This window comes from Canariomyces notabilis (assembly GCF_033297395.1).
Source record: "Canariomyces notabilis strain CBS 508.74 unplaced genomic scaffold N656scaffold_28, whole genome shotgun sequence".
NCBI lineage: Eukaryota > Fungi > Ascomycota > Sordariomycetes > Sordariales > Chaetomiaceae > Canariomyces > Canariomyces notabilis.
The window spans coordinates 1-24,019 of record NW_027041850.1 but is presented as its reverse complement, the minus strand read 5'-3'; the positions used below and the strand labels follow the sequence as shown (position 1 = coordinate 24,019).

Genomic DNA, 24,019 nt, shown 5'->3' with positions numbered 1-24,019 from the left:
GCCACTACCTTTGAAGGTCTATTAAGGACTCATACAAGCCAGGCAACATAGGTATATTGTAAGTTGTTCCAGATTATTGTGATACTGAAAGTAGTAAAGCTAAGCATCGTGAACTCTTTCTGGCTCACTCAGAAGCTAACTGTGAAAACCTACCTTACGTACGACTACCGTTGGTATACAACGCGCCGGCAATCAGGGCATAAACCGGGCATTCTTTGGACTTCCTCATGCGATCCAGTCTCAGTGTGAGGGCTCAGGAACCATGGTACCGTCGGTATTGTATAAAGAACTAAAAGAAGCCAAAATCAGCTGTACCAAGTTAGTGAGTTTGGAGTTCTACGTTACTCAATATGATACAGGTTAAACTTGCCACTGCCTTTGTTGTAGGCCTGTGCTCATGAACGTTGGGGGTATGCTGCCATCTGTGCTGGCCCAGGTTTTGGGCCAACATGGAGGTACAGTCGTAGCATACATATCTGGAAGGCACAACCGCAATATCGTAGCCATAAGGACATCTAATTCGTACTCCTATAAATCCATAACTACCTTACCTAGCCAGCGATGAGTGCGACGATCCCCCACGCCCTTACCCATCGAATCCATCTCCTCGATGTCCTTCTCCCAGCTTCAGCAGCCCGCACTCTCTCCCATCATGATGTCCCGTGTCACACAATCGACTCGACCTCAAAGTAGGGGTTATTCGGATCAAACGGAAACTTCCTCACGACAATATCACCCACATACCCCTCCAGATCCGGATCAACAGGCACGAAGTCCGGGGTACACTTCTTCTCACATGTCCCCTCTCCCCCTACACCAGCAGCACCAAACTGCCCAAACATCTCCACCTCGGTCGTCTTCCCATCCTCATACCCAATACGCACCTGGTTGACCGTCCTACGACTCTCATCCATATCAAAATAGTTGCTCGGCATAAATTGGATGCCCGAGTGGGCCGTCGTCATGACCGTGTTGGGCAGGTCGCCCGAGTGGGGAACATGGTGCATGCCCAGGTTGAGCCACAGCACCAGGTCGGTGTCACGCACGCTCTCGCCGTCAAAGAAGGCGTCAAAGTCGATGGGCGGGTCGTGCACGTCCTGGCTGTTGTACGGGTGCGCCCCCTTGGGCTCCGTGTCCTTGCGCCGCGTGATCTGCACGTCGTGCCCGGCCCAGCGTGCTGCCTTGGCCAGGTTGGTGCTGTTGAGCACGGTCAGATGGGCTGCGCCTGTGTAAGGGAGTACCCGGTACCCGCGGTACTCGCCGTGCTTGTTGGTGGCGTTCTCGTTGACCACGATGACTTGCGTGTCGGAGTTGGGTCCCCAGTTGAACCGTCCTTCGTCCTCGCTCTCGACGAACGAGCGTGTCAGGGACATGGTGTTTCGGACCTTGCCTTTGGACCAGGGGTAGGTCTTGGATGTGGACACCATCTTCATCAGCTGTACCGAGTTGTTTGTGCCGAGAATGTCAAAGTCTGCCTTGAAATTGAGGACGTGGTCGTGCATGCTCCCACTCAGGAAGTCGTGGATCTGGAAGCCGTAATCTTGGTTGTGTGCGAAGTAAGCGGACTGGATGTATCCCGAGGCCCGGACTTCTACGGCAATGGATCCATCGAGGAAGAAGGAATAGCTGAATGTGTAGTCGTAGTTGCCCACCGTGGCGACCGCGCGAACCACAAAGTAGATGTTCTTGGTGACCGAGATATAGCTGCTCGTGCTGTGCCTCTGGATGGGGTAGTCTGCTACGTACTCGAAGAGACACACACTGTCGATGTGAGTGTGTGTCGTCTCGGCAATGTAGAATGATGTGTTGAGGTATGTTGCATAAGCAGGACAATCGTAGCCCTTGACTAGCTCGAAGGAGTAGGGGCCAAATCCGTAAAATGTGTCAAGATAAGCCACGCCCGAGTTCATGGGATCATTGCCTTGAGACTCGTTAGCTTGTCCATCCGGCCCGGCGGTAAGTAACGACGGGGTCGCCTACCTGCATAGTGCGCCAGAGCTTCCTGCAAGCTCAACTCGTACAACACCCTCTCTCCTTTGTAGCGGATGTCGTACAGAGCCAGACCGGCATCTCGGGTGAAGCCAATGTAGAAGGTGTAGTTCATCCACTCGACGTACTTTTGCTGGGGGTCAACGGCAAACCGCGAGCCGGCTGGAGCAATTACTGTTGGGGGATATGCAGCATCCATCGGATGGACAGGGCCTTGCTGGTCGGTTCGTGCCCAGTCCCCTTCCACATTTGCACCCTGCTTCTCAAATCCCTCGCTCCAATAGGCCTCCCGGAAGGCCTCAGTAGTCTCATAAAAGATGTTGTTGTAGAGCCAACCCTCCAGCTTCCACTTGCTCGGATCTCTGCCAGTCACATCGGACATGACATACAAGCCGAGAGGCAGCAGAGTCTCGGCGTCAAAGTCGTCTGTTGGGCGGTTCCAAAAGGTGTCCCAGCGTATGATCTTCCCGTCATCCTGCCACAAGGGGTCGATGCCCCAGATGTCGAGCGTGTCATTGTCCAAACCCATGGCAGTGCCATTCCACAGGTCCAGGGTGATGTCTGCGACGGACTCGCCAAGCTTGTAAAGCCACTCAGTGTATAGCGTGTCCGAGTCGGCATCCAGATTGCGAACGCGACCGCCGTTCTTCTTGGTGTAGGGAAATTCGAGCGGCTCCCACGTTGTGGTGACATTGTCAATGGGCAGCGGTCCCACGAGGATGTCAGCATAGTATGGAGCTTCGGTTGCGCGGTTGTTGAGAACGACGTGAGCGTATCTGGCTGGTTCCGTCGCATCCCCGTCCAGGTAAGCAAGAGCGTCAGTCTTGTTAGGCCACATTGCCTCAACCAGCTGTCTGCAGATAGTTGAACAAGTTAGTTCTGCTCCCAGGTTAGATCACGATTTCTTCGGCAGCACACTGACATGGTGTTGTCCCATTCTGTGGCATTCTCGCTGACCGTCAGGTTCAGATCCTGCCGTCCGAAAAGCCACTGAACGACAGAAGCAGTTTCCACATCAGTTAGCTCGCCCCATACATTCTTTTTTGGGGCTGTGATGCTGGTGGTCAAGGTGTCGGCGCAAGACGCCTCTGTTGTCCGTCGATGACCCTCGATAGCGCGCTTGATGTTGTTCGCCATCTTTTTCCTCCCCGGCCCTTTACGGACCCAGGGCGCCTTGGGACTCGGCCGGGCCAGCACATCATGGGCGAGTAAGCTAAGAAGCAAAAGTGAAAGCACAATCGCCCTTGGGCGAAGACAATCAGATATTCCCATGCTTAACCAGGTGCTGTCGTTCAGGCCTAAGGTATTTGTACCGTTCACTCCACGACGAAAGACTGGCAAACAGAGGCTGGCTTGCTCTTTTCAGTTGCCGAGGTTGTCCCCAACACTGTCAACCTTGGGTTGGGTCGGCTTCTTATTCTTACCTTCCTGCCGGGATCCTGTCTTGCAGGATTGCTCGGGAAGAATTCCATAGCTGTCATGCCTTGTCCGGATTTCACTTTGGAGTACAGAGCTTCACTATCGGCCAGCATAACAAGGTCAGCCCGGTCAGCCCGGTCAATATTGGCCCGCTTGCTATCCTTGCATGCCGGAATACGTTGTAGGAGCGAACCTAACCAAGGTCGTACTACGTCGTGTAGTCTGTAGAGCAGGGCATGTATGAACCATTGATGTCAAGATAAGATAAGATCAAAGGATAGGTGCAGTGCTGAGGGGAAGTCAGGGCTAGGCAGATATAACTGATATCGATGCCGATAGACATGTACACATGATCACTTTCGTTATCTCAGAGCCGAGGCGGGGTTGCCCTTCAACGCAGTGAAAGCTTCCACAGCAGATGATACGGTTGTACAAGGCCGCACTTCTTAGCCAAAATAGGTCAAGTGGGTTTTGATCCTTTGCTTTTAGCAACCTTGAGCTTACACGGATACTTATCTGCAACGCGATAACCAACTATTCGGTCTGGAACTGGAACGGCAATTGCAGCTTGAGATACTACTCGCTCACGAATAACCCAAGAAACACTTACCTACAAGCTTACCAATCGTGCTCAAGCTTGCTCCAGGGTGTGTACATCTCACGCCCTATTGTCATATCCGTGGCAGTGTGCTCTCGGCCTTGAGTCAACAAAAACAAATACACAATCCAAAAGCATCCACCGTGCGACCAGAGATCCCTCTCGGGGAAGCTGTTGCTTATGTGTATGTGGCCTCTCTGGCACTTAAAGAACATTGCTAGTGGACAGTTCCTGCAGGACAGACAGCAGTTCGATCTTGTACTACGTATATAGAAAGGTGAGTAAGAGTTTACCCTCTCCTTCAACTACACCCTGATCCATTGTTATGGGAAAACAAGCTCTGTTGCTACTGCTCTGATGATCTGATGATGATGGTGGTAGGGAAGAAGAGAGATGGCCAGAGAGGCTCTGGAAGGCAAGCCTACCTTATATAGGCTTGCCTGGCTGTGTGGTGGTGACATAGGGTGTTCGCCCTGGCAAGGAAGACAACAAAGGAGCTCTAAGGAGGCCTAAGGCCCAAAGAGTTCCACTAACAATTGTACAATACCATTGAATTAACCAAGCCGGTAATCGACTCTTGGGATAGCGCATCCTACACTTTGATTGCGAGGCTCCGGAGCCGGGAGCTCCCCTTCAGTTTGTCGGGAACTTAGCTAAGGTAAATACCGCTTGACGGCACCCGTTCCGTGCATTCTCAATTGGAGAGAGGTTTGGGGATTCAGGGTATTGAGGGTATTGAGGAAGTATCTCAAACCGTGGTGTTGCTTGCAGTCTCGGACGGTGTTCTTCTTGCCCATACCATGTCCAGAGTCGCCGTCTTCCTCTGCAACATACATGTACATAGTGATTTCTACGTCACAGTGCAAGCTAGGAAGCAACAACCTTCTTAGGATCTCGTCCCGATATTAGTACTTGCGTCGACATCTTCCCGTTCGTGTTAGCTGGGATCTCGTAGAGGTATAGTTCTGACTTGATGGTATCCCACCCGATGGCTGCCTAGGCGGGAGGTCGTTGACTGAGACTCGTTTAAGATGCATTGTTTCCGGCTCAAGAGCTTCTTGAATCAGGCAGTGCCGCTCACCTGGCTTCCGAGTAATCATAACCCGGGCCCGCAGGTCCAGGAGAAAATGTATCCAAAGTTTCCCGTTCAGCGACCAAGCATATAGCTGTGTACCTGGCAAGTTCCGAGATGTCAGGGTCAACCTCCGAGACTCTGCGTTTCAGCCATGGCGTCGCGTGCCAACAGCACCCAACCAGTGGCATCGCAGTTCGGACGCTAGACCGCGCGGCTGAGCCTCAGGGGAAAACACTTGGCACTTGAACTGTTTTCTCCCGTCCTCCTCCTGCTGGAAACGCCCGGTTGGTTTCCTTTCACTCGCAGACCCGAAAATCTCCTGCGCATGTCGTTTCTGTTTTGCCGCAGATGACTTTCCAGCAAGCGCCATGGAGCCTCATGGAGGTGAGGGACGCCCGGCCGGGTTATCTTGTGTACTTGCTGCTTTTATCTTTGTCGAGAGCGGGGAGCTCAGTCGCAGTTCAGCAAGGCACCAAGCAAACTGAGGTGCAAGGAGACGCTGGCAGCGCCAGACTGACAGCGGATGCTCGACCTCCTGCAATCACTCCGGGGCCGGATCGCCGACGAACACCTCCTGGCTCCCCTCTTCGTGCTCGGGGACTTGCAAGCCCTCACTACTGTGGATGGGACTTCGGAGACATAGGTATGTTTTCGAAGCATTCCATTGGCATTGATTCGAGCCACTGGTCAGGCAGCTCGGCTTAGGGTCCGTTCTCACAGAGTCACAGATAAAGCAATTACATGCGGGGATCCATTCAACTCTCCAACTTGCGCCATTATTGATGCTAGATTTGTTGGTTGTTGCGACGGTAATGGCAAATGCTCGCATTACACCACTTGTTATCCCAGCGCGGTCCACGACGCAATGGCATCTAGGGACCCTCGTGCACTGACTTGGTATGTGTCATTAGTTGTCTCCCAAGACCTGCAGATGGCAGTACTTTTGAAGATTCCCCGCTAACTAGACTGGACAGTACTGACGTGGTCTCCGTGGAAACATCAAAGCGGACCTCGACCAAGGATTCCGTCGAATCGACGTTTACCTATTTCTGGACGACGTTTAACGTTGACGTAACCGCCGGGGAATGCGTCGAGTATATCTGGGACCTGAGCTCGGCAACATCATGGAGTTGTGCACCATCTTGGAATATTCACTACGCCATGACCTCCGTCTATGTTGGTGGGCTATCGGTGTCCCTCCCAGCTCGCTCAGTAGATGGCACACCACTCCCGTCCTTAGATCCACCTGGCAGAGATCTGAACAGTAATTCAACAACCTACGTTATCATTGGAACCATACTCGGCGTTGTTGTATTGCTTACAATATGTGGCTTCGCTTGGTGGATGTGCTGGAGGCGGAACAGGGGTTGTTCCCGCAAGACGTCCAATGAACCGGGCCATGAGAATACTTCTGCCTTGGTTCTACAAGCATCTCCCGCCCGGACAAGTCGGGATCCCATTTCAGACCAGGCGCGTCCGATCCATGGGGACATCAGCCAAGTACGAAACCAACCTAGCGTTACCCAGTCGACATCCGTCCACACAGAACCATCTACTGAGAACTTTTCGCCTGAAGGGCTGCGAAGCGGGCAGCCTCATGACAAGAAAATGGCGAGGGTAACTCTGTCTCACATGATACCGTCTCCTTTGCCGCCGCCAGCTCAACCAGTAGCTCCGCTTTTTTCACGTTGACCGCCGCTTATACTTTGGGATATCTGGGATGCATCTTAGAAAATACCTATATTTCACTGCCTGTAACTTGAATGACTACTTCACCTAAAATGGCTGCTGCGACTAATGCACAGAAACAATACTAAGATGACGACAACTTTGCCCTCTTGAGATCTCTGAGTCCAGCAAGGAGGTCCTCAACGTCGTATCCTTGCGCCCGTAGACTCGCCAACTCCTCCTCCAGCAAGCTCATCTCGTTGGCAAATCTCGCTACAGATTCATTACTTAAACGAAAATTCGGGCTTTTCATCTCAGTTTCCATGATGTCCAAAGCAATGTATGTCATCCGTGCCCTGCAGAACTTGAAATCCACCCGTTGATTACCAACGTGGTCCAAACTTTGCCCAGCGTAGTCCCGCGCTATCGTGAGGTACGTTCTCGCTTTTTCCCATGATGAACAGGCTGCCGACATATTGCAGAGATTCAAGCAGCATCGCGCTAACTGGTCATACACGACAAACAGCTGCCCAGGATGACAGCTCGCAACACCCGGTTGTTCTAGCAACGTACGAGCGCAGCGATAGTAGTCGATAGCCTCCCGGAAGTTGCCATCCCGAAAATGCTTGTCTGCTCGTTCCATTTGGTGTGCTATTGATCGCCAGCTTGAGGTTAGCTTGGCCACGTCATCCACCTATACACGTGTACGTGTTTCGAAGGCATCATCAACTTACATAGACCTTGACCTGGCCCTGGACTCTGTGCCGGTTGACTTGTGCTTTGCACTTGGCCATCCCATGACCTCGCAGCATTGTTGGCGCTGGGTGAAGCGAGATATGATCCGAAGCTTGATGAAGAACGGGAAAGCTGGGGGTTCTGATAAAGAGTTGGGGCCTCGGTTTGGGGTTGAGCAGCAAGAAAGGTGAAGTTTCGAGGTTGTGGCGGAGGAAGGGTATTGGAAGCCGGGGGCGTAACAGGGTACTGTAAAGCTAGACTGGGATTTGGCGAAACCGGCGGTCTAGACATTGAAGATGCAGATGGTGTGGGAGATGGGCCTGAGCCTAGCGCTGGAGAAGGTCTATCGGAAGGTGTCGGGCGGCTTCCATCGTAGCGACTCGGCGATGCCATGGGCACATCAGACTCCATACTGGGCCTAGCGGACCCAGCGGCCAAGAGCATCCGGTTGATCTTCATCTTCAACTGCCCCAGAACCAGCGTGAATCTAGGGTCGGTCGATAACTCGAACTTGCAAAGCAGGTGATGATCAGCTGCTAGCGGTATCCGATCTTCGTGAGAGAGACGCATCGTTGCGGAACGCTTGTTGACAATCTGGATTGAACAGTCAGATGGGATATTGACCGCAGCCTTTTGTGGGTTCGTAGAGGAGGAAGGAGAAAAGGTGACATGGGTTCATTGTTACCAGCTGCCTTAAGATTGGGTGGTGTTGGGTCTCATAGAACGACAGGATGAACTTGAGGTCTGCGGCCTGCTCCACAAACCGTTCACAGAGTCTGTCCAGTTCAAGGGAGTGGTCCGCAAGCAGCGCGACATTCAACCTCAGGTTCCTAGCGATTCCAGGAACCCTGACAAGGAGATTTAGTGCTGTGGCCACAGGCGAACCCAAGTGCGGCGTCCCCATGAACACTACTCCCTTCGGGGCATCGAGGAGGAACTCAAAGTGGCGGCGTCGGTCGCTTGCCTCCAGGAGCGCCGTCTTGAGAACGATGCCCCCAAGGCTGTGGCAGATGAAGACTATCGGACGGTTCAAGGGCTTTGATTGAGCAAAGGATGTCAGAACTTATGCGAAACGATATTAAGGTATCACCACAGGACTAAGGGATATTCCGTGGACAAAAACTTGAACTTACAAGACCATCACGTTCGATCTGTAGACGAGCGAGGAGATCCTTTGCGGCATCCTCAATGGTCGCAACCGAATTGCTGAGCCACGCCTTCCCGGCATCATATCCGTACGTGAATATTCGCGCTCGAGGGAAACTGTCCTTGAGGAAGTCCCTAATCCACAATGCACCGTTGCCTGACGGACTGGTCCAGCTTCCAAACTTATCGCCCCCCAGGCCGTGAATCGCAATGATGCTAAACAAGAACGTTAGTCGCACAAACCCTGTGGGAGATGTAGAAACCAGAGAGACGATAACACAGACTCCAACACAGTATCTGCAGTTCTGACATTCGGCGGATGATATAGTTGGAACAAATCGGGTTCGGAAGACATGCTCGGCGCTTTTCAGCACGTTGCAACGATCATAACAGCGACGGAAATGGTGTAGGAGAAAACTTGCCGGCAGGGAAAACCACGACATTTCAGGGGTAACATGTGCATCGCCCTCTCGACTCCGATATCATGCATAGCTCAGCTCTCAGCCCCTTCGCCAAATGGTATATCTAGCCAATGAAAACTGTGCCTTTGCCTTGCGGCTTGCATTGACGCAGGATGCTGGCTCGGGCGAGATTGAAGCACTCATCACAAATCGATATGTTAATTGCAGAGAATTGGTTAATTCGGGTTGTCTATCCTATGCCCTGAGCAATAGCACTAGATCATATAATAACCGTTGGTTTGTTATACAACGATATCAAACACCCCTTGACTCTACCTACACTAGCGGCCTCGAACAGGCCAAGTTGACGAATTTCTCCTGGAACTGAAAGAATCCCCCAGCCCGTTCTCCCCACGACCGGGAAAGAAGAAACGAAAGGCACTCTCTCACCACGTCTCCTTGATAAGATCAGCTGCCCTCTCAGCAAACGCATACACAGTCGCCTGCAGATTCGCGGTGCTGACCATGGGGATAGCGCTCGAGTCCACAACACGCACGTTCTCGACGCCGTACACCCTCAGCTTAGCGTCCACTACACCGCCGAGCTCTCGCGGCAGCATAGCGCAGCTGCCTGCCGGGTGCCACATGGACGTGCCCGTGGTGCGCAAATACTTCTTGGCCGTGTCCAAATCGACCAGGTGCGAAGCCGGGTCCCGGCGGGTCAGCGGCTGGTGTAGCAGACGTGCCAGCGGCGGTGACGACGCAACGATGGTCTCGATGTGCAGCAGGTGGTGGGCCAGGACTTCCTCGTCGATGGGGTTGGAGAGATAGCGCGGGTCGATCACGGGGTCGACGAACGGGTTGCTCGACTGGATGTGTACGCTGCCACGCGAGAGTGGGTGAGACAGCATGGCGCCGATCGAGACGAACTTGCCTGGGACCGGTCCTGTGGGTGACCCGGAGCCGGGCTCGACAGGGGGGGCCGTCTGCGCCATGAGGCTGAGGTACGCCCCCGACGGCGCCTTGGAATCCAGCAGCATCCTCTCGGCGATGTTGTGCAACGCTCGTGCGAGTGGCTGGCTCTCGTCGGGACGGTTGCTGTCGAGAAGCTCGCGCAGCCGATGTTGGCCTTCCACTGGCAGGGGTAGGTAGGCGTAAGTGTATACCCCGACGGAGGTGAGCGGCCCGGAGCGGCTTGACTGGTACTCTTGCATAGCCTGACCAATGGCTTCGGGCTCCTGCCGGGCGAGTGCGTCGAGAGTCTCCAGGTCGTCTCGCGCCTGGTAGCCGATGCTAGTGACGAGGTGGTCGTTTAGGTTCTCGCCTACGCCGGGAAGGTTCTGGACGACATCAATACCGTGCTTCGCGAGCAGCTGTGCGTCACCTATGCCCGACAGTTCGAGCACCTTGGGGGACTGGAAGGCGCCTGCTGCAATGACAACTTCTTTCGCCGCCGCAACCGTTTTAAACTCGCCATCCTTAACGTACTGGACCGAGGTGGCGCGGATTTTTGGCACGGACGGAGAGGCCTTGTCAAAGTCGATCTTGAGCACACAAGCGCCAGTGAGTACCTGTAGGTTGTCGCGGTTCTTGATTGGGTGATAGTAAGCTGTGGTTGCGTAGCTCCTCTCCTTTTTGGCCGGGTCGATGCTAGCCAGACAGCTGAAAGCTCCTACGGATGATTCAAAAAACGGATCATGCGCCATAGCGAGGCCGCTGATCTTGAAAGTCTCTGCCCAGGCTTCTCGAATGGGGTGCGAAGCGGGCCCGGGAAACGAGGTCTGGATGGGACCCGAGGCGGTTTCATTATCACGGCTCGTCCACTCGCTAATACCCATGACTCGCTCAAGGCTCTTGTCAACCTGCGGGGATGTGTACGCTCTGGCGAAGTAGGGCCGTAGCGCGTTCCAGTTCCAGCCTGGGTTACCGAGTTGATCCCATGCGTCAACCAGGCATTTGGCCGGCGGCACAAAGACATGTGCGTTGATGCTGCTCGACCCGCCCAGAGCCTTGCCCTGGTTGACAGGAACCTTTCGCCCATTGAGTTGGGGCTGCGGCTCGGTGGAGAAACCCCAGTCGGCGTCCGTACGCTCCAGAGCCTTATACAGGGCCGGAATCTGAACACGCGGGTCGGCACTGTGGTCTTCGCCCGCCTCGAGTACAAGGACGCGAACATGTGGGTTTTCCGACAGGCGGGCTGCCACCACGAGTCCGGCTGTACCGCCGCCGAATGACGTAGTCAAACGATGTAGAATTCATGATGTTGGCTTGAAGAGGTGATTGATGGCAAAAGTAAGCGACGAAAGGAATCAGGGGGGGGGAGGGGGGGGGGGGGGGGGGGGGGGGGGGGGGGGGGGGGGGGGGGGGGGGGGGGGTCGTGCACGTCGTAAGAGCAGGAAATGGGTTCAGGGAGTTAGGTTTATCGTTCTAGGACATTGTTGGTGAGCTCCTTGCAGTGTGGAATTCAGGGGTACTTGAAGGGTGGAGGGCTGTGCCGTCCGGGTCTAGATCCCGTCCCGTCGATACTACCTATGAACCAACATGCATTACACAGTAGTACTATACGCAGGAGGGTGGCCGGGTTAACTAGTGTAACCACTACGATCATGGGGTTGGATCCTGCCGAGAGCGCCCCTTGGCCTTATGGTGCTCTGGTCATGGTGCAATCACTTTCTCCTTCTTCAACCTCCACAACCAGCGCCACCCCGCAACGGCCGCCGGGGATGCGCGGAACAAACCCTGGCGACCTGTGCCGTCCGGGCGCATAACCCGGCAGCAGACAACCGCAGTTATGCTGTGCATGTACCCCGTAGTGCTGTTCACGGTCGCGTTTACGGCGGGCGGTCTCGGGCCCTGTCTACTCGAGGCCGTCTCCTGCCTGTGGTACAACGAACTGGATGGGGCGTCAAACCCGTTCATCAAAACCTGTTCAAATGGGGTCGGCTTTGCCTGCTTCTTTGGCGGACCACTCGAGCTGGTGATGGGCCGTTCAGTCCTTTCAGGACAGGACGAAGCTGCGCGGTAGCCTGCCATTATGGCCGCAGCCAAAGACTTTCGAGACGTCGCGGGTGACAAGGTTGCTGGACGCAGAACGGTGCCCCTTATGATTTATGATACAAACGTAAGGTTGCTGGCAGCTGCCCGTTTCGTCCTCTGGTCTGCCGTGTCGTGTTGGTGCTGGGGTGTTGGCTTTGTAACATGGAAGGTCGCGGTGGGGGTCTGGGTGGCGGCTTTGCATCTCATCGCGAGTCTGATCTGCGATAGGAGTCATCGTGGGGATATTTTCACATGGGAGCTGTATCCTGTCTGGCTTTTGAGCCTGTCTGCTTTGCCACTCCTCGGAGCCCAAGCGTACCGCTAGTCACTTGGTCGAGGGAGTTGATGGTTGGATGCAAGGTCGGCAATTTCGCGGTGATTATGTAGGTATGTGCGTAGGATTTTGACAGAAAATCCCCCACGCTCCGGCTTGAGCATAATAGTATTGTAAACGGCCCCCAACAGAGCATGACACTACATGTTACCTATAGTGGGAAAGGGAAGGTGGGATGGCAAAGGGGGTTGGGGCTAGGGGTACTGTACTTATATGACATATGTACACACTACAATACATAGACCTCAACGGTCTCTTACCAACTACCAACCATCACTGGGCTCCTGTAGTTCGACCTTCATTGGTTGCCAAGGCTAGAGTAATGTACGTACGAGTCAAGCAATCGGCCATTTACAGCCAACGCCACAGTTCATCAATGCCGCTGTTGAATCAAGGCGTTATGTTCAATCCCACTGGCAACCTGGAACTTAAGGCAAGATAGGCTGCCTCAGTCACTTTCCGCGTCGCAAAATAATCAGTCAAGCAACTACGGATACATCAACCGATTTGTGATTACCTGCAGGTACCCTTCATCCATGTTACCGCCCAAGAGCACCCCCTTAATAAGCGCACACGATCCTATAATCTGGCATACCTAATCAAATCCTTCCCTTCTGCTCACTTGACCGCCGCCGCAGGGCAACTGAAGTACCACGGCTTCATCAGGCAACCGGGACGCATAACTCGAAGAACACCCCGGCCTCCGTAACAACTCGGGATGGCACTGAACCTCGATTCGCGGCCTACAATTTTCCCAAGCGCCTTGGTATCTGTGACTATCTCGTTGCCATCCGCAAACCTCTCGTTGATCATACTGGGGCCATTACGGTGCTGTCCTGACAAGTTGTTTCGACTTGGTGAACTCTCGGTTCGAGTTTGCATCTAAGGACGGCAGCGGCGCCATCCCGAGCGAAGAGTTGAAAGTTATTCGGCCCTCTCCTATGTTTGGAACCTTCAAGAAACCTAAACAACGACGGAAAGAAGACGACGAGGGCAAAATCGGAGAATAAGAACAAGAGAAGAAGAAAATGGCCCTGCCGCTGGGCGCAGTCCAACTGGCTGTTGTTTCGTTCATTTCCATCTCTTTGTCCCTGGCTGCCCTGGCGCTACGGTTATGGTCAAAGCACATCTTGCACCGTCCTCTGGTCTTTCATGACTACATGGCTTGCGGCGCCATGCTCTTCACGACTGGCGCAGCGTCCGTCTACCTCGCAGCAGGGTTTGCTGCAGGCTTGGGACTGCATCTCGACTATATTATGGCGACCGACCCTGCTATTCTTGCACTTTTTCTCAAGGTAAGCCAACGCTGAATCAATTGTCCGTTTTGAGTTTTCGTTTCTCTCCTTCACAAGAGCTAAGAACAGCATCAACAGTTATTCGTACCAGGGCAGCTCCTCTGGGCGGCCGCCAACACATGTGTCAAGATTTCGATCCTGTCGCTGTACACCTCCCTATTCGAGGCTAGCTGGCGATTCGTCCTTCTCTGCTACGCCACCATGGTGTTCACCGCGGCATACTTCATCTCGGTCCTACTCGAGACCTTCCTGCTCTGTAAGCCGGTTGAATTCAACTGGGACAAGTCCATCGCTGGCAGTTGCGAGGGGCAGAACACAGCTTATCTCGTTGCGGGCATCACAAATCTCGTGATTGACGTCTTTGTTGTTGTCATGCCCATGCCTATGTTGTTTGGTCTTCGCATGTCTCTGCGGAAGCGATTGGGCGTGGTAGGCATGTTTAGCTTGGGAGGATTGTAGGTTCAATTTTTGGTCACTGCATCATCTTTTTCTATTTCCCCCTGATGTGCTGACGTATGCGCTTAAATCACAAAAGGATCTGCGTCCTGTCGATGCTGAGGGTTATCTGGCTTAACAGCTGGGACCTGACCGACATGACCTACACCGTTACTCCAGGCGCCATTTACTCCGTTTTGGAACCCACGCTCGGCGTCGTCAACGCCTGTTTGCCAACCATCAAGCCGGCCGTCTCCAAGATATTTGGGCACCAAAGCACCCGGGCCCCTAATACCGGGAACATCGCCTCAACAGACAGCAGAAATATCCGGAAATCGCAAAACTCGAAAGGCCTGTACACACGACAATTCGAGAGGCTTGAGGACGACGTCACACTCATCGATATCCGTTCTGGGCCTCCTTCAGGTACCAGCGACCCGAACATGAACGCAAACAAGGACATCACTGTGAGTCGGGGGTGGGCGGCATACAGCGAGTGACAAAAGGTGCGAGGGCAGTTGGATTCGGTTTGTGATTACAGGTCAAGTGCAGAACTTGCTGTTGTGGCTGCCGAATTTGGCAGGGCGGGGCCGCCATTTTCGGGTGTCTCGACAGTGAGGGGCGCTTGGTCACCAGCCAGGTACTTGGTACCTCAAGCACAGGGCTTGACCACTCCTCCAATCAATTCCCGCTGCAAAATCCACGACCCCACCTGCTCTATCCTCCAATGAGCGTCCCGGTCCTGGGGCAGTTGGTTTCGAGCGAAGAGCAGCCGCTCTCGCGGTCTGCCCGCCGCGATCCAGGAAACCGTTTTCTTCTACCTGGCATCCATTTTTGGCTCCCCGGCGCAGCCAGACAGATATAAAAATGACGCCTCTCGCGCTTCCCGTCGTCGCCGTCTCGTCGACTGTTGTCGTTAGAGTCGGCGGCGTTGCCCCTCGGCACTCAACGCCATCGCCATGCCGGCACATCGCCCGCCGCGGCCCCTCGTAGAGGATCGGGATTACAATGCGAATTTCGTCCTGCGCTTCACGCGGCGAGAAGCCAAACAGTGGAATGCGAAACGGCCAGAGGCTCTCACAGCCGAGCAGCGTGCAGCTCTCCGCAAGCAGCTTGAGGATACCCAGTTCCTTCAACCCGACTATACCGACAAGACCAAGATCAACATTGCCGGTATACTACAAAAATGGAAGAGGTAAACAGGTTACCTCCCTCCTACTGCATTTACATTTTTCACTAAACGAACCTGGAGATACTATAAATTTACCAAAGCATGGGGAACCTGGCGAGAAGTGTTATGGAAAGCAACCTGGGCGACGGCGATGGATTTCCTTGAATATCTATGTTACATATATACGATCGAGTTGTAGGGCTCGTCCTAGGAGTATTTCCGCTAGTACAAGCAGCTATATACCCGTGTTAGAGGCCGCTATATGGATATAAATGACAGTAACGAAGTTGAAAAGGTATACCCTTCCAAGCTTTTATACACCCAACGCAGTAGCTAATTCGCCTTGCAAGTGGCACGATGTCGTATTGGTCTCCCTATACGGCCTGCGAGCGCCATATACCCGTGGAAAGGACGTCGCGAACTCGGATGCCTTGCTGCGCCTACTGACCTCTAATATCAAGTACAATACCGCTATCCTCAGTTGGGAAAAACACCGTATATATCTGCCGGGATGCTACCTCGGCCTTGCCTTCACGGGGGCTCGGCCGGCTGAGTTTGTGGACGGCGAACGAAGTAGCGGCAAGGACGGGTGTCTGGAGGAACTCTTCCCGCAGTACGCTACTGGGGGTGCCCCTAGCGACGAGGACAAGGCGCCCGATGAGCTTTCTAGGCTGCTGGAACGGATGATCTCGCAGGAGTACGAGGGCTGTGGACGCCCAAAGGCGCTCTGTTATGAGGACATTTTGCTGATGGTCGTACGCCACCCGGAAACTGGCGAGGACGTCCTGGCTATGTCCATCAAGCTGGCGCACTACAAAGGCGCAGACAATAAGCCACAGCCGTAAGTGATCGCCTACTTCTCTTTAGCGTCTTGTAGCTAACACGACCTGCCTTCTAGGACTATCTTCTTCTTTACCCCTACCAGGAGGTTGATCTTCTGTTTTATAAGCATTATCGTTAGCCTGGCAGTCCACGACCGTGCGTTTGCCGCATCGAAGTTCAGCAGCGTCAGAGCAGTTTTCCAGGCGAAGAACCGGGGACCGGTCAAGTGTACGCCTTTGCGATGGAAGAAGAAATGGCTCAAGCGGCCTGTTTTCCGCCGACTTGACGACTCTATCGCTAAGGACAACTCCATTTCCGAAGACGAATCGGATGAATCGGACGAATCGGACAGCTCAGACAAATCAGACGGCTCAGAGTACCAACTTCTACCATACCAGAAGCTGTTAGATGACATGAAGCGGCAGTCGCTCGATGCTGGAGAAGAAAACCCGATTGAACCAAAGGCCTGGCGTAGGGGAGCGGCTAACGTAGCGAATGGTATGTTCTTTCTATCCCTATAGTAGCCTTGTCTAATTTAATAGCGCCCAGGCAATAGCTCTAATGCTATCTATAATTAGATAATGCACTACAACCCTAGGTAGGCTACGTTCAACAGTATATATATCAACAAAAAGGTGGGGTTCCACCTCCAGAACGCGTTCCTGGACGAGCCGACCGAGGACAGCTTGCTCAAGATGCTCTCGCATATCGGCCACATACGCGACCCTCGCGCAAGGAAGGATATGGTTCCCGATCCGGTTTGGGAGACGATGCCGCCCGATCCAGAGATTGAGGCACTGAAGGCAGAGAGGGCACAGCTCAAAGGCAGCTAGTACCGGATCAAAGGCACGGAAAACGAGGACCGGATTCGAGAACTTACCAAGTTGATCGCGAGTATGGAGGCACAGCGGAGGAAAAAAATCCGGCGAGCTTACCGAGAAGATTACTTCTACAACCGTCCGACCTGGGACATCGAGGCCGACAAGAGCGACGAAGAGGAGTATGTTGAGCCGGCTGTCGAGCTGCAGATAACTAAGCGCGCCAAGCTCGCCGAAATCCTCTGCAACCAGCCGGACAACTTAAGCTCCGCAGAGCTGCTCGAACTCCGTATCCAGGCTGCTGAGCTTATGGTCGCGTTGTGCGACAAGCGAGAAACCAGAAAGAGGGACCGTATCCGGCGGAGGGTGCGGGCCGATGGTGCAGTGAAGGAGGAGTCTCCCGGGCCCGACCCTTTTCCACTCCTAATGAGCAAGAAGCAATGTCCACGGTGCATTGGGGATAAAACCCTGTCCTATGAGGAAAGAACATTCGAGTACTGTCGGCCAGCGGTGATGTACGACCATTTCGATAGGAAGCACGCACAAGACCTTAACCCGTGCAACCACCCTAAGTGCGTAGGGTGCGCGCTGAAGTTCAAGCACTTGAACCATTTTAAGAACCATGTAGAGAGGGTCCACGGCGTTCCATTACGGCCGTGAGTGTATTTAGTTAACACTATTATAAAGGCTAGTTATTCTATATTTCTAGAGAGTGCAAACGACTTGGCTTTCTCAGGATGCCTTAACGTGATGGTGGAGGGTGCAACGATTCTTTTTTGGCTGACCGGTAAGGAGGGCATTAGCCTGCTACAGCCAAATACCACAGTCAGATGACTGCCCTACAGTGCGCACTATACCATATCTCTGCCGCTTTGTGGCACCTGTGGCACCTGTGGCGCACCAGATGGCACGACCAGACGGACGACACTAGGCGGGCACTCCGAATCCGAGTTGTTTCTATTTTCCCTCAAGGTGGCACGACCATACCAGGCGGCACAACCAGACAAGGCAATACGACAAGGCAATACGACAAGACAATGCGACAAGACAATGCGACAAGACAAGTCTGCAACCAGACAAGTCTGCAACCAGACGGCCGGTCGCATTGTCGTATTGTCTTGTCATATTGTCTTGTTGTATTGTCTTGCCGTATTGTCTTGTCGTATTGTCTTGTCGTATTGCCTTGTCGTATTGTCTTGTCGTATTGCCTTGTCGTATTGTCTTGTCGCTTCACGCAGCTCGAGTAAAGCCCGTCCTGTCTTGCTCTCTTCCGGGCCAATCGAAGCCTTCTGCAAGGGACCCAGCTTAAGTAGGTCTGGCCCCACAGGGTGGAAAGGCACGGACCAACTGAGAGTTGGAATTTTCCAATCCGCAGTTGGCTCGTGCACAATGAAGCCTCTGCGGCAGAACTGCACGGACCAACTGAGGGTTAACAGGAGTGACCGTGCCGGCAAGCGGCACGCAAAAGGAAGCCTGGAGGAACTGTGCTGCACCTTGTGTGGGTTTGCTATACAATATTTGGAAGCCAACCCTAACCCTACTGGGCTCGTCTTTATCCGAAGTTAAGCCGGTAGAAAGGTTAGGCAGACAACACTGCCTGACCCCGCCCAAAGCACAGTCGAAGCACCATTCAACCTTCCACAATAAGCTCCATTCTACTCGAACATACTTTAAGGATTCTCTCAGATACAATGGTTGGACTTTTTCAGCTTCCTAACGAGGTGCTGGCTTTCATATTTGACGGGCTAGACGCCCAAAGCTTCTCCGCCCTCCGGTTGACGTCCAAATATGCAAAATTAGCTACGTTGCCAGCTTTCACCAGCCGGTACTTCCGAACCCGATACGTAATGCTCTCAAGGCCCGGCCTCGAAAACCTTGCGGAGATTGCGCGACATCCAGACTTTGGCCCTGCTGTGAGAAAACTAGAGCTCTGTACGGATCATTTCGTGGAGTTCCCAGATTCATTCTTTCATATTGCACGGCATGAAGGCGACATGTTACTGGCTATACAAGAAGGTCCATATCCTCCCGCAGTTGTAGTGGGCAGCACAGATGATGTACACTCATCCGGCGACGACGAGGACCAAAGCCCTGGAGAGGAAGGTGGGGGGGCCGATGAAGGGAGTCTTGCGTCTCAGGACTCGTATGAGGCGCCTTTGGATAAGGCGGCTTATACGTCACTGTGGGAAGAGCAGGAACACATGATCATGTCTGGCCTTGCGCAGGCCTACATCACGCAGGCGCTGATTTCTCTTACCAACATCGAGGCGGTCGTCATTAGCAACAGGCACCGGCCCTGGGGTGCGCTAGCGCTTGGCCGACAAACAGGTCTACCGCCAACAAACGCCGTAGACGACTACGAGGAGGTTCCCTTTCTGGGCCGACTCCTTCGCATCACCCTTACAGCTATCGCGACGAGTGGTGCCGCTCTTAGCAGCCTTACCATCACAGCTGGCCTCCCTCGGGAGGCGATTGTACCCGACATTCTCAGACTCCCGGAGTCGCATTTGCAATACTACAAGAGCCTCCCTCCAAGCCTCACGGAGCTCACACTGAATGTATCCGCCGAGGCAAGGAGGGGCGCCGGGGACCGATGGGCGGACGACGTATCAGCATTTATCGGTGTGTTTCGACAAGTCACACAACTGGATCTGGTCATCAAGCCCGTCGACTACGGCCCGCAGGTTGACCGGTTGAAACAGCTCGTACCAAAGCTTCAACTACCGAATCTAGAAGGCCTAGGGCTCTATAGGGCATATTGTAGCATACAGGATCTTGGAGGTTTTATCATGAGGCACAAAGCAACACTCCAAAGCGTTACTTTGGTCCGAGTAGGAGTTTCGGATGGAATTGGCCACTGGAGGTCTTTGTTCGCTCTAATGCGTGATCATCTCCCAAGGCTCGGGTTATCCATACAACGATGCACTGCAGGGGGGCTTGCCCTATTGTGCCGAATGGAAGACGAAAATGGAGAGGAATTTGAAGATTGTTTTGATGTGGGGGGCAGTCACGAAGCCTGGACGGCAGCAATCCAGGCGATAGAAACAAGATAGATTGCATCGTCTGACTATTTAAAGTTTCAGAGTCTATTGCCAGCGGCACTATTGCCAGCGGCACTATTGCCAGCGGCACTATTGCCAGCGGCACTATTGCCTTTGTGAAGGGCATAATGTTTTACCTACAACCTCCGTTGGCCGTCCTCCCCAGTCAGATAAGCAGAGAAGACAGCTCGCTCTGGTGCGACTCGGAGGTTTCCGAGATCGAATCGTGTTGCGTCGTCGCTAAACTCTGAAGAGCGGAATAAGTCACGATGGATAGACGATTTAGTAGTGAGGTACTGCAGACTCTGTTGGGTGCTCCGTATCTTCAATAGAAGAGAAACCAAAAGATATCATCAACAAGGACTGTTTCAACAGTTGTGTTCAGTTTTCCTCCTATAGATGTTGTATATACGTCCCAGTGCTAAGATAAGGTGCTTCTGAGGTAAAATAGGAGTTAAGTATAACGTTAAAAAAAATAAAAAAATAAAAAATAAAAAAAGAGAACCAAGAATTCGGATCGCTCCTTAGCGAATGGGACTGAACAAACACATTACCTATCAGAAAGTCAACAATTAGGTTGATAGTCGACATCTTTCCCCCTCTTCCTCTTGCCTAACACTTTTCGCTCCTCCGAGAGCTCGGCCATCGTCTGTCCATCGAACTTGTGAACCTCCGCAACATGGTCCATCCAGGCTGCCCGACTTTCGATCATGATCACATTACCGTCTCGCCTCTGGCACTCGAAGCATGCAAAAGATCCCTGAAAAAGATCCTTGTGCTCCTTGTTAAAATGTCGCGAAAAGCTGCTGCCTGGATAGAACATGTTTTCACAGACCAGGCAACGAGCAGATCTTGTTTTCGCAAGCTTTCTGCCTGGTCCCTGCTTCCGGCGGCTTTCGTTTGGCAGGCATGGCGTGAACATGATGCCGTGGCACCGCTCCACGTGATTGCTCCATTGCTCAACCCCTTCCACCATGTGCCTCCCTCTGCCCAAACGGTTGCACTCGGGGCACGGGAATGGACGGTCAAATGCCCCCTTGATATGATGGACATTCTGATTGTGCCTTGTATTCTAATGTTCCCCGTGTCTAACACTTCGGATAGGACGCAGTTGGACTTCTTCGTTCTCGCTCTAGGCTGTGGCTTGCGAAGCAGGATCCAGGGCGACCGCGCAAGAATCGACCGAACAATCTAAATATGCGAGAGTGGCTTTCAGAGTTAGGCTAGGAGGTTCGATGATGCGCCCGGACCCTGCTTAGTGATGATCTTTCTAACTTATTCAGCAGACTAGCGGCCTCAATGTCATACACATAACCGGCACGAAAGGCAAAGGCAGTACAGCTGCCTTTACAGACTCGCTCATACGTGCCCATTTCCACCGTCTGTCCCGTCCTATTAAAGTCGGCCTATACACTTCGCCCACACCTTATCACTGAGCGGGAGAGGATAAGGATCAACTTTGAGCCGCTCTCGAAAGATACGTTCGCACGCTACTTCTTCGTTGTATGGAACACATTACGCAAGAATGCCAGCGATGACGGGGACATGCCCGGGTACCTGCAACTATTAGCTTTGACGTCTGTGCATGCGTTCAGGGAGGAAGCTGTCGACGTGGCAATATACGAAGTTCACGCTGGTGGACGGAGAGATGCCACAAATATTTTCGAGCGACCTGTAGCATGCGGCCTCACCACAATTGGTATGGACCATGCCGACCTCCTTGGGGATACAATTCGAAGTATAACGTGGCACAAGAGCGGCATCATGAAGCGCGGGCAGCCGGCATATTCGGTCATTCAAGAAAAACCTGTGGCAGAGGAAGTGCTTGAGAAGGAGGCCGCCAAACTGGACTGTCCACTCGAGTTTGTGGACACATACGCACATTTACCTGACCACCCCAGATTGCGCGTGCCGGCGCAGAAGCGGAATGCATCACTGGCTATCCGGTTAGCCAATGCATATCTTGGCAGTTACAATGACGAGCTTAGTTTAGATGATATCATAACCGGCACGAGTCGGTGTAACTGGCCTGGACGGTTCCAAACTATACTGAAAGGACCTCATCATTGGGCTTTAGATGTGGCGCACAATCATCTCAGCCTTCCTGTCGCATTGGCAGTTCCGTCTGCAGGGCTTGTCAAGGGCGTGAATCGAGACAGCTATTGTCAAGGGCTGGCCCAGCGCGCGTATGAACGGAGTTGATCATGGCTGACGGGTGCTGAGAATCCAGCCAATCAACCAAGCTTTCCATTGGAGATGTTGGAGAGATGGCTGGGGACAAGTCTCAGATCGCCAGGCTCGCACGCTTTACCGGATTGAATAGCATACTCTCCGGTAAAGCGTGCGGCCAGAGCCGGGCTCTTCTAGGGGTTCGTACCAGTCTTCAACGCAAGGACAGAGAGGCACAGATGAGAGAAGAGGGCAAGCGAGTCCAGAAGTCCCCTGGAACTCAACAGCGCGAGTGCTAAACTCGCTACTCGCGTCGTACGAGACTCACCCTTGTATTGAGAGCGAGCAGTTCCCCACGCCCTCAACCGTCACAATTGAGTCGTCGTCCACGTCTACGATCAGCACACGTAGCCAGGTAGGCAAGGTAGGGGGTAGGAAGATCGCCTTAGATGGTCAGGCCGTGAAAAGTTTGTACATAGATAGGTAGGTAGGTAAGTAGTCAGTACATTTGCGAGCTCGGACGGAGCACCTCTCTCATACCATCGGGGGTGAGCAAATTTCGCAGACTTAATTGGTCTTTCGATTCATCAACCTCGGTTAGAAAACACAGTAGTGCTGCCGAGAGATGCATGGACATGCGCTTCTCCGAAGACTGGCAGACGGCCGGATCGTACGCGCTGCATCGCTGATAGGGATGGTGGCGAGAATGACGATAACCCTGCTGCTCAACCGCCCGAACTGGGTTGCCTGATCAGGTCACAGAACATGTTCTGTAACAATGTGACTGCCACTGACTGGAGCGGTGGCGAAGTTGCGAACAGAGCCGTGCAGGATGCAGGCTGGCGGCTGAGGGAAGGTCACCGTTCTTGCAATTTCTATAGCATGCTACCTCCATATGGTGTTATCAACCCTGGTACACACCCTGGTTTGTGCGGTTTGTGACCCGGTGGAGGAATATCTCGGCCCAGAGGTTAATACCACTTCGGCCACCCATCTGTCGAAACGCCTAAATTAATGTGATACCGTGGATTCGTGGCTGACAGGATTCGGTGTGCCTCTGCGAAGAGTTGGTGGCTTCGGTAAATGCGCGTGCGGAATTACGATGGTAAAAGTGATGAAGCTGCGGACACCCAGATTGCAATGTACGAGGAGGCGGGCCAAGTCAAGGTGCGTTGTCTCTCTGCTACCTAAGTGGCCAAGCTCCTTCCACATTGCAGGCTGTCAACAATCTTCAGGGAAGCTACCGATTGACCCCGCCAGCTTCTCGTCGAATTTCCTGCACAAGGCGTATGATTCCCTTGAGCCCTTTCGAGTCGGAGGTTGAGCTCAGGGGTAAGTAAACAAATGTCACGTGATGTTTGCTGCCATTCAGCTTAGCTGTCCACCGGCTCGTCGTCGCACGCTCTCGGTAGGTCGCTCTGCATTGCGTATGCGCAAGACATGGCTGGGCTTCCCTCTGCGGAAAGTAAAGATAGTCCTGGTCAATCCCTCGCTACACCCAGATTCATTTGCATTGACGATTGACCAAGGTATGTATTGAGCAACAGCCACGTCTCACGGTAATCACATAGAACATAGATTGGAGCGGACAGCAGTGAGCTGCCCAGAAACGTCGTCGCCGCGTCGCATACCGCGGCGCAGCCCGTGCGCCTGGAAGGAGATGTCAATGTCAACCTTGCGGAAGCGCTTCCCCACGCCACCCGTCCGCAGCATCCGCTCGAACACAATCAGCGTCGCCGGCGTGCCCGTGCCATCCCGCATATAACCGTTCACAACGTGGTACAGGCACCCGAGGATAATAGGGTTAGGGTTAGGGTTAGGGTTAGGGTTAGGGTTAGGGTTAGGGTTAGGGTTAGGGTTAGGGTTA

The 24,019-nt window shown here is 53.3% G+C and overlaps 10 protein-coding genes across 10 annotated transcripts; 5 read left to right on the top strand and 5 right to left on the bottom strand.

Moving 5' to 3' along the window:
* Positions 1–665: 665 nt before the first annotated feature.
* Positions 666–3,261, bottom strand: N656DRAFT_716949 (amine oxidase catalytic domain-containing protein; the record flags this gene model as incomplete). The annotated part of the gene is made up of 3 exons (XM_064812173.1): positions 666–1,921; positions 1,981–2,843; positions 2,912–3,261. The coding sequence occupies 3 exons, from the start codon at positions 3,259–3,261 to the stop codon at positions 666–668; spliced, it is 2,469 nt and encodes an 822-aa protein (XP_064666456.1).
* Positions 3,262–6,833: 3,572 nt separating this feature from the next.
* Positions 6,834–9,211, bottom strand: N656DRAFT_362006 (uncharacterized protein). Its single transcript, XM_064809389.1, has 5 exons — positions 9,053–9,211; positions 8,618–8,846; positions 8,170–8,520; positions 7,484–8,078; positions 6,834–7,400 (listed from the first exon to the last, which is right to left on the bottom strand). Exons 1-5 carry the CDS (start codon positions 9,118–9,120, stop codon positions 6,895–6,897), a joined length of 1,749 nt encoding a protein of 582 aa, XP_064666455.1. The 5' UTR covers positions 9,121–9,211; the 3' UTR covers positions 6,834–6,894.
* Positions 9,212–9,477: 266 nt separating this feature from the next.
* N656DRAFT_792138 (GMC oxidoreductase) lies at positions 9,478–12,064 on the bottom strand (the record flags this gene model as incomplete). Its single annotated transcript, XM_064817045.1, has 2 exons — positions 9,478–11,246; positions 11,770–12,064. 2 exons carry the CDS (start codon positions 12,062–12,064, stop codon positions 9,478–9,480), a joined length of 2,064 nt encoding a protein of 687 aa, XP_064666454.1.
* Positions 12,065–13,136: 1,072 nt separating this feature from the next.
* N656DRAFT_361908 (uncharacterized protein) lies at positions 13,137–14,458 on the top strand. Its single transcript, XM_064809388.1, has 2 exons — positions 13,137–13,696; positions 13,775–14,458. The coding sequence occupies exons 1-2, from the start codon at positions 13,430–13,432 to the stop codon at positions 14,153–14,155; spliced, it is 648 nt and encodes a 215-aa protein (XP_064666453.1). The 5' UTR covers positions 13,137–13,429; the 3' UTR covers positions 14,156–14,458.
* Positions 14,290–17,602, top strand: N656DRAFT_792137 (uncharacterized protein; the record flags this gene model as incomplete). Its single annotated transcript, XM_064817044.1, has 8 exons — positions 14,290–14,557; positions 14,684–14,745; positions 15,052–15,304; positions 15,404–15,497; positions 15,555–15,597; positions 15,713–16,143; positions 16,201–16,622; positions 16,971–17,602. 8 exons carry the CDS (start codon positions 14,290–14,292, stop codon positions 17,600–17,602), a joined length of 2,205 nt encoding a protein of 734 aa, XP_064666452.1.
* Positions 17,603–17,687: 85 nt separating this feature from the next.
* Positions 17,688–18,192, bottom strand: N656DRAFT_361897 (uncharacterized protein). Its single transcript, XM_064809387.1, has 2 exons — positions 18,151–18,192; positions 17,688–18,072 (listed from the first exon to the last, which is right to left on the bottom strand). Exon 2 carries the CDS (start codon positions 18,046–18,048, stop codon positions 17,794–17,796), a length of 255 nt encoding a protein of 84 aa, XP_064666451.1. The 5' UTR covers positions 18,049–18,072; positions 18,151–18,192; the 3' UTR covers positions 17,688–17,793.
* A 369-nt stretch (positions 18,193–18,561) lies between these two features.
* On the top strand, positions 18,562–20,317 carry N656DRAFT_783517 (uncharacterized protein). Its single transcript, XM_064815973.1, has one exon. It carries the CDS (start codon positions 18,634–18,636, stop codon positions 19,993–19,995), a length of 1,362 nt encoding a protein of 453 aa, XP_064666450.1. The 5' UTR covers positions 18,562–18,633; the 3' UTR covers positions 19,996–20,317.
* A 12-nt stretch (positions 20,318–20,329) lies between these two features.
* Positions 20,330–21,381, top strand: N656DRAFT_361881 (uncharacterized protein). The gene is made up of 2 exons (XM_064809386.1): positions 20,330–21,213; positions 21,270–21,381. Exon 1 carries the CDS (start codon positions 20,663–20,665, stop codon positions 21,176–21,178), a length of 516 nt encoding a protein of 171 aa, XP_064666449.1. The 5' UTR covers positions 20,330–20,662; the 3' UTR covers positions 21,179–21,213; positions 21,270–21,381.
* Positions 21,088–22,368, top strand: N656DRAFT_814695 (Mur ligase). Its single transcript, XM_064818385.1, has 2 exons — positions 21,088–21,200; positions 21,275–22,368. The coding sequence occupies exon 2, from the start codon at positions 21,529–21,531 to the stop codon at positions 22,183–22,185; it is 657 nt and encodes a 218-aa protein (XP_064666448.1). The 5' UTR covers positions 21,088–21,200; positions 21,275–21,528; the 3' UTR covers positions 22,186–22,368.
* Positions 22,369–23,525: 1,157 nt separating this feature from the next.
* On the bottom strand, positions 23,526–23,913 carry N656DRAFT_801315 (uncharacterized protein; the record flags this gene model as incomplete). The annotated part of the gene is made up of 2 exons (XM_064818108.1): positions 23,526–23,608; positions 23,784–23,913. 2 exons carry the CDS (start codon positions 23,911–23,913, stop codon positions 23,526–23,528), a joined length of 213 nt encoding a protein of 70 aa, XP_064666447.1.
* Positions 23,914–24,019: the final 106 nt, after the last annotated feature.

What these genes read in the sequence shown, in the direction of transcription:
- N656DRAFT_814695 (XM_064818385.1), top strand. Translation starts at nt 21,529, where the DNA reads ATGCCCGGGTACCTGCAACTATTAGCTTTGACGTCTGTGCATGCGTTC.
- N656DRAFT_362006 (XM_064809389.1), bottom strand. Translation starts at nt 9,120, where the DNA reads ATGCATGATATCGGAGTCGAGAGGGCGATGCACATGTTACCCCTGAAA. An exon ending in AGATCGAACGTGATGGTCTT is followed by an intron (nt 8,521 to 8,617) that starts GTAAGTTCAAGT and finishes GCTCAATCAAAG; the next exon opens with CCCTTGAACCGTCCGATAGT. An exon ending in ACCCAATCTTAAGGCAGCTG is followed by an intron (nt 8,079 to 8,169) that starts GTAACAATGAAC and finishes TGTTCAATCCAG; the next exon opens with ATTGTCAACAAGCGTTCCGC.
- N656DRAFT_783517 (XM_064815973.1), top strand. Translation starts at nt 18,634, where the DNA reads ATGGTTGGACTTTTTCAGCTTCCTAACGAGGTGCTGGCTTTCATATTT.
- N656DRAFT_361908 (XM_064809388.1), top strand. Translation starts at nt 13,430, where the DNA reads ATGGCCCTGCCGCTGGGCGCAGTCCAACTGGCTGTTGTTTCGTTCATT. An exon ending in TTCTTGCACTTTTTCTCAAG is followed by an intron (nt 13,697 to 13,774) that starts GTAAGCCAACGC and finishes CAGCATCAACAG; the next exon opens with TTATTCGTACCAGGGCAGCT.
- N656DRAFT_361897 (XM_064809387.1), bottom strand. Translation starts at nt 18,048, where the DNA reads ATGCGACCGGCCGTCTGGTTGCAGACTTGTCTGGTTGCAGACTTGTCT.
- N656DRAFT_361881 (XM_064809386.1), top strand. Translation starts at nt 20,663, where the DNA reads ATGGTCCATCCAGGCTGCCCGACTTTCGATCATGATCACATTACCGTC.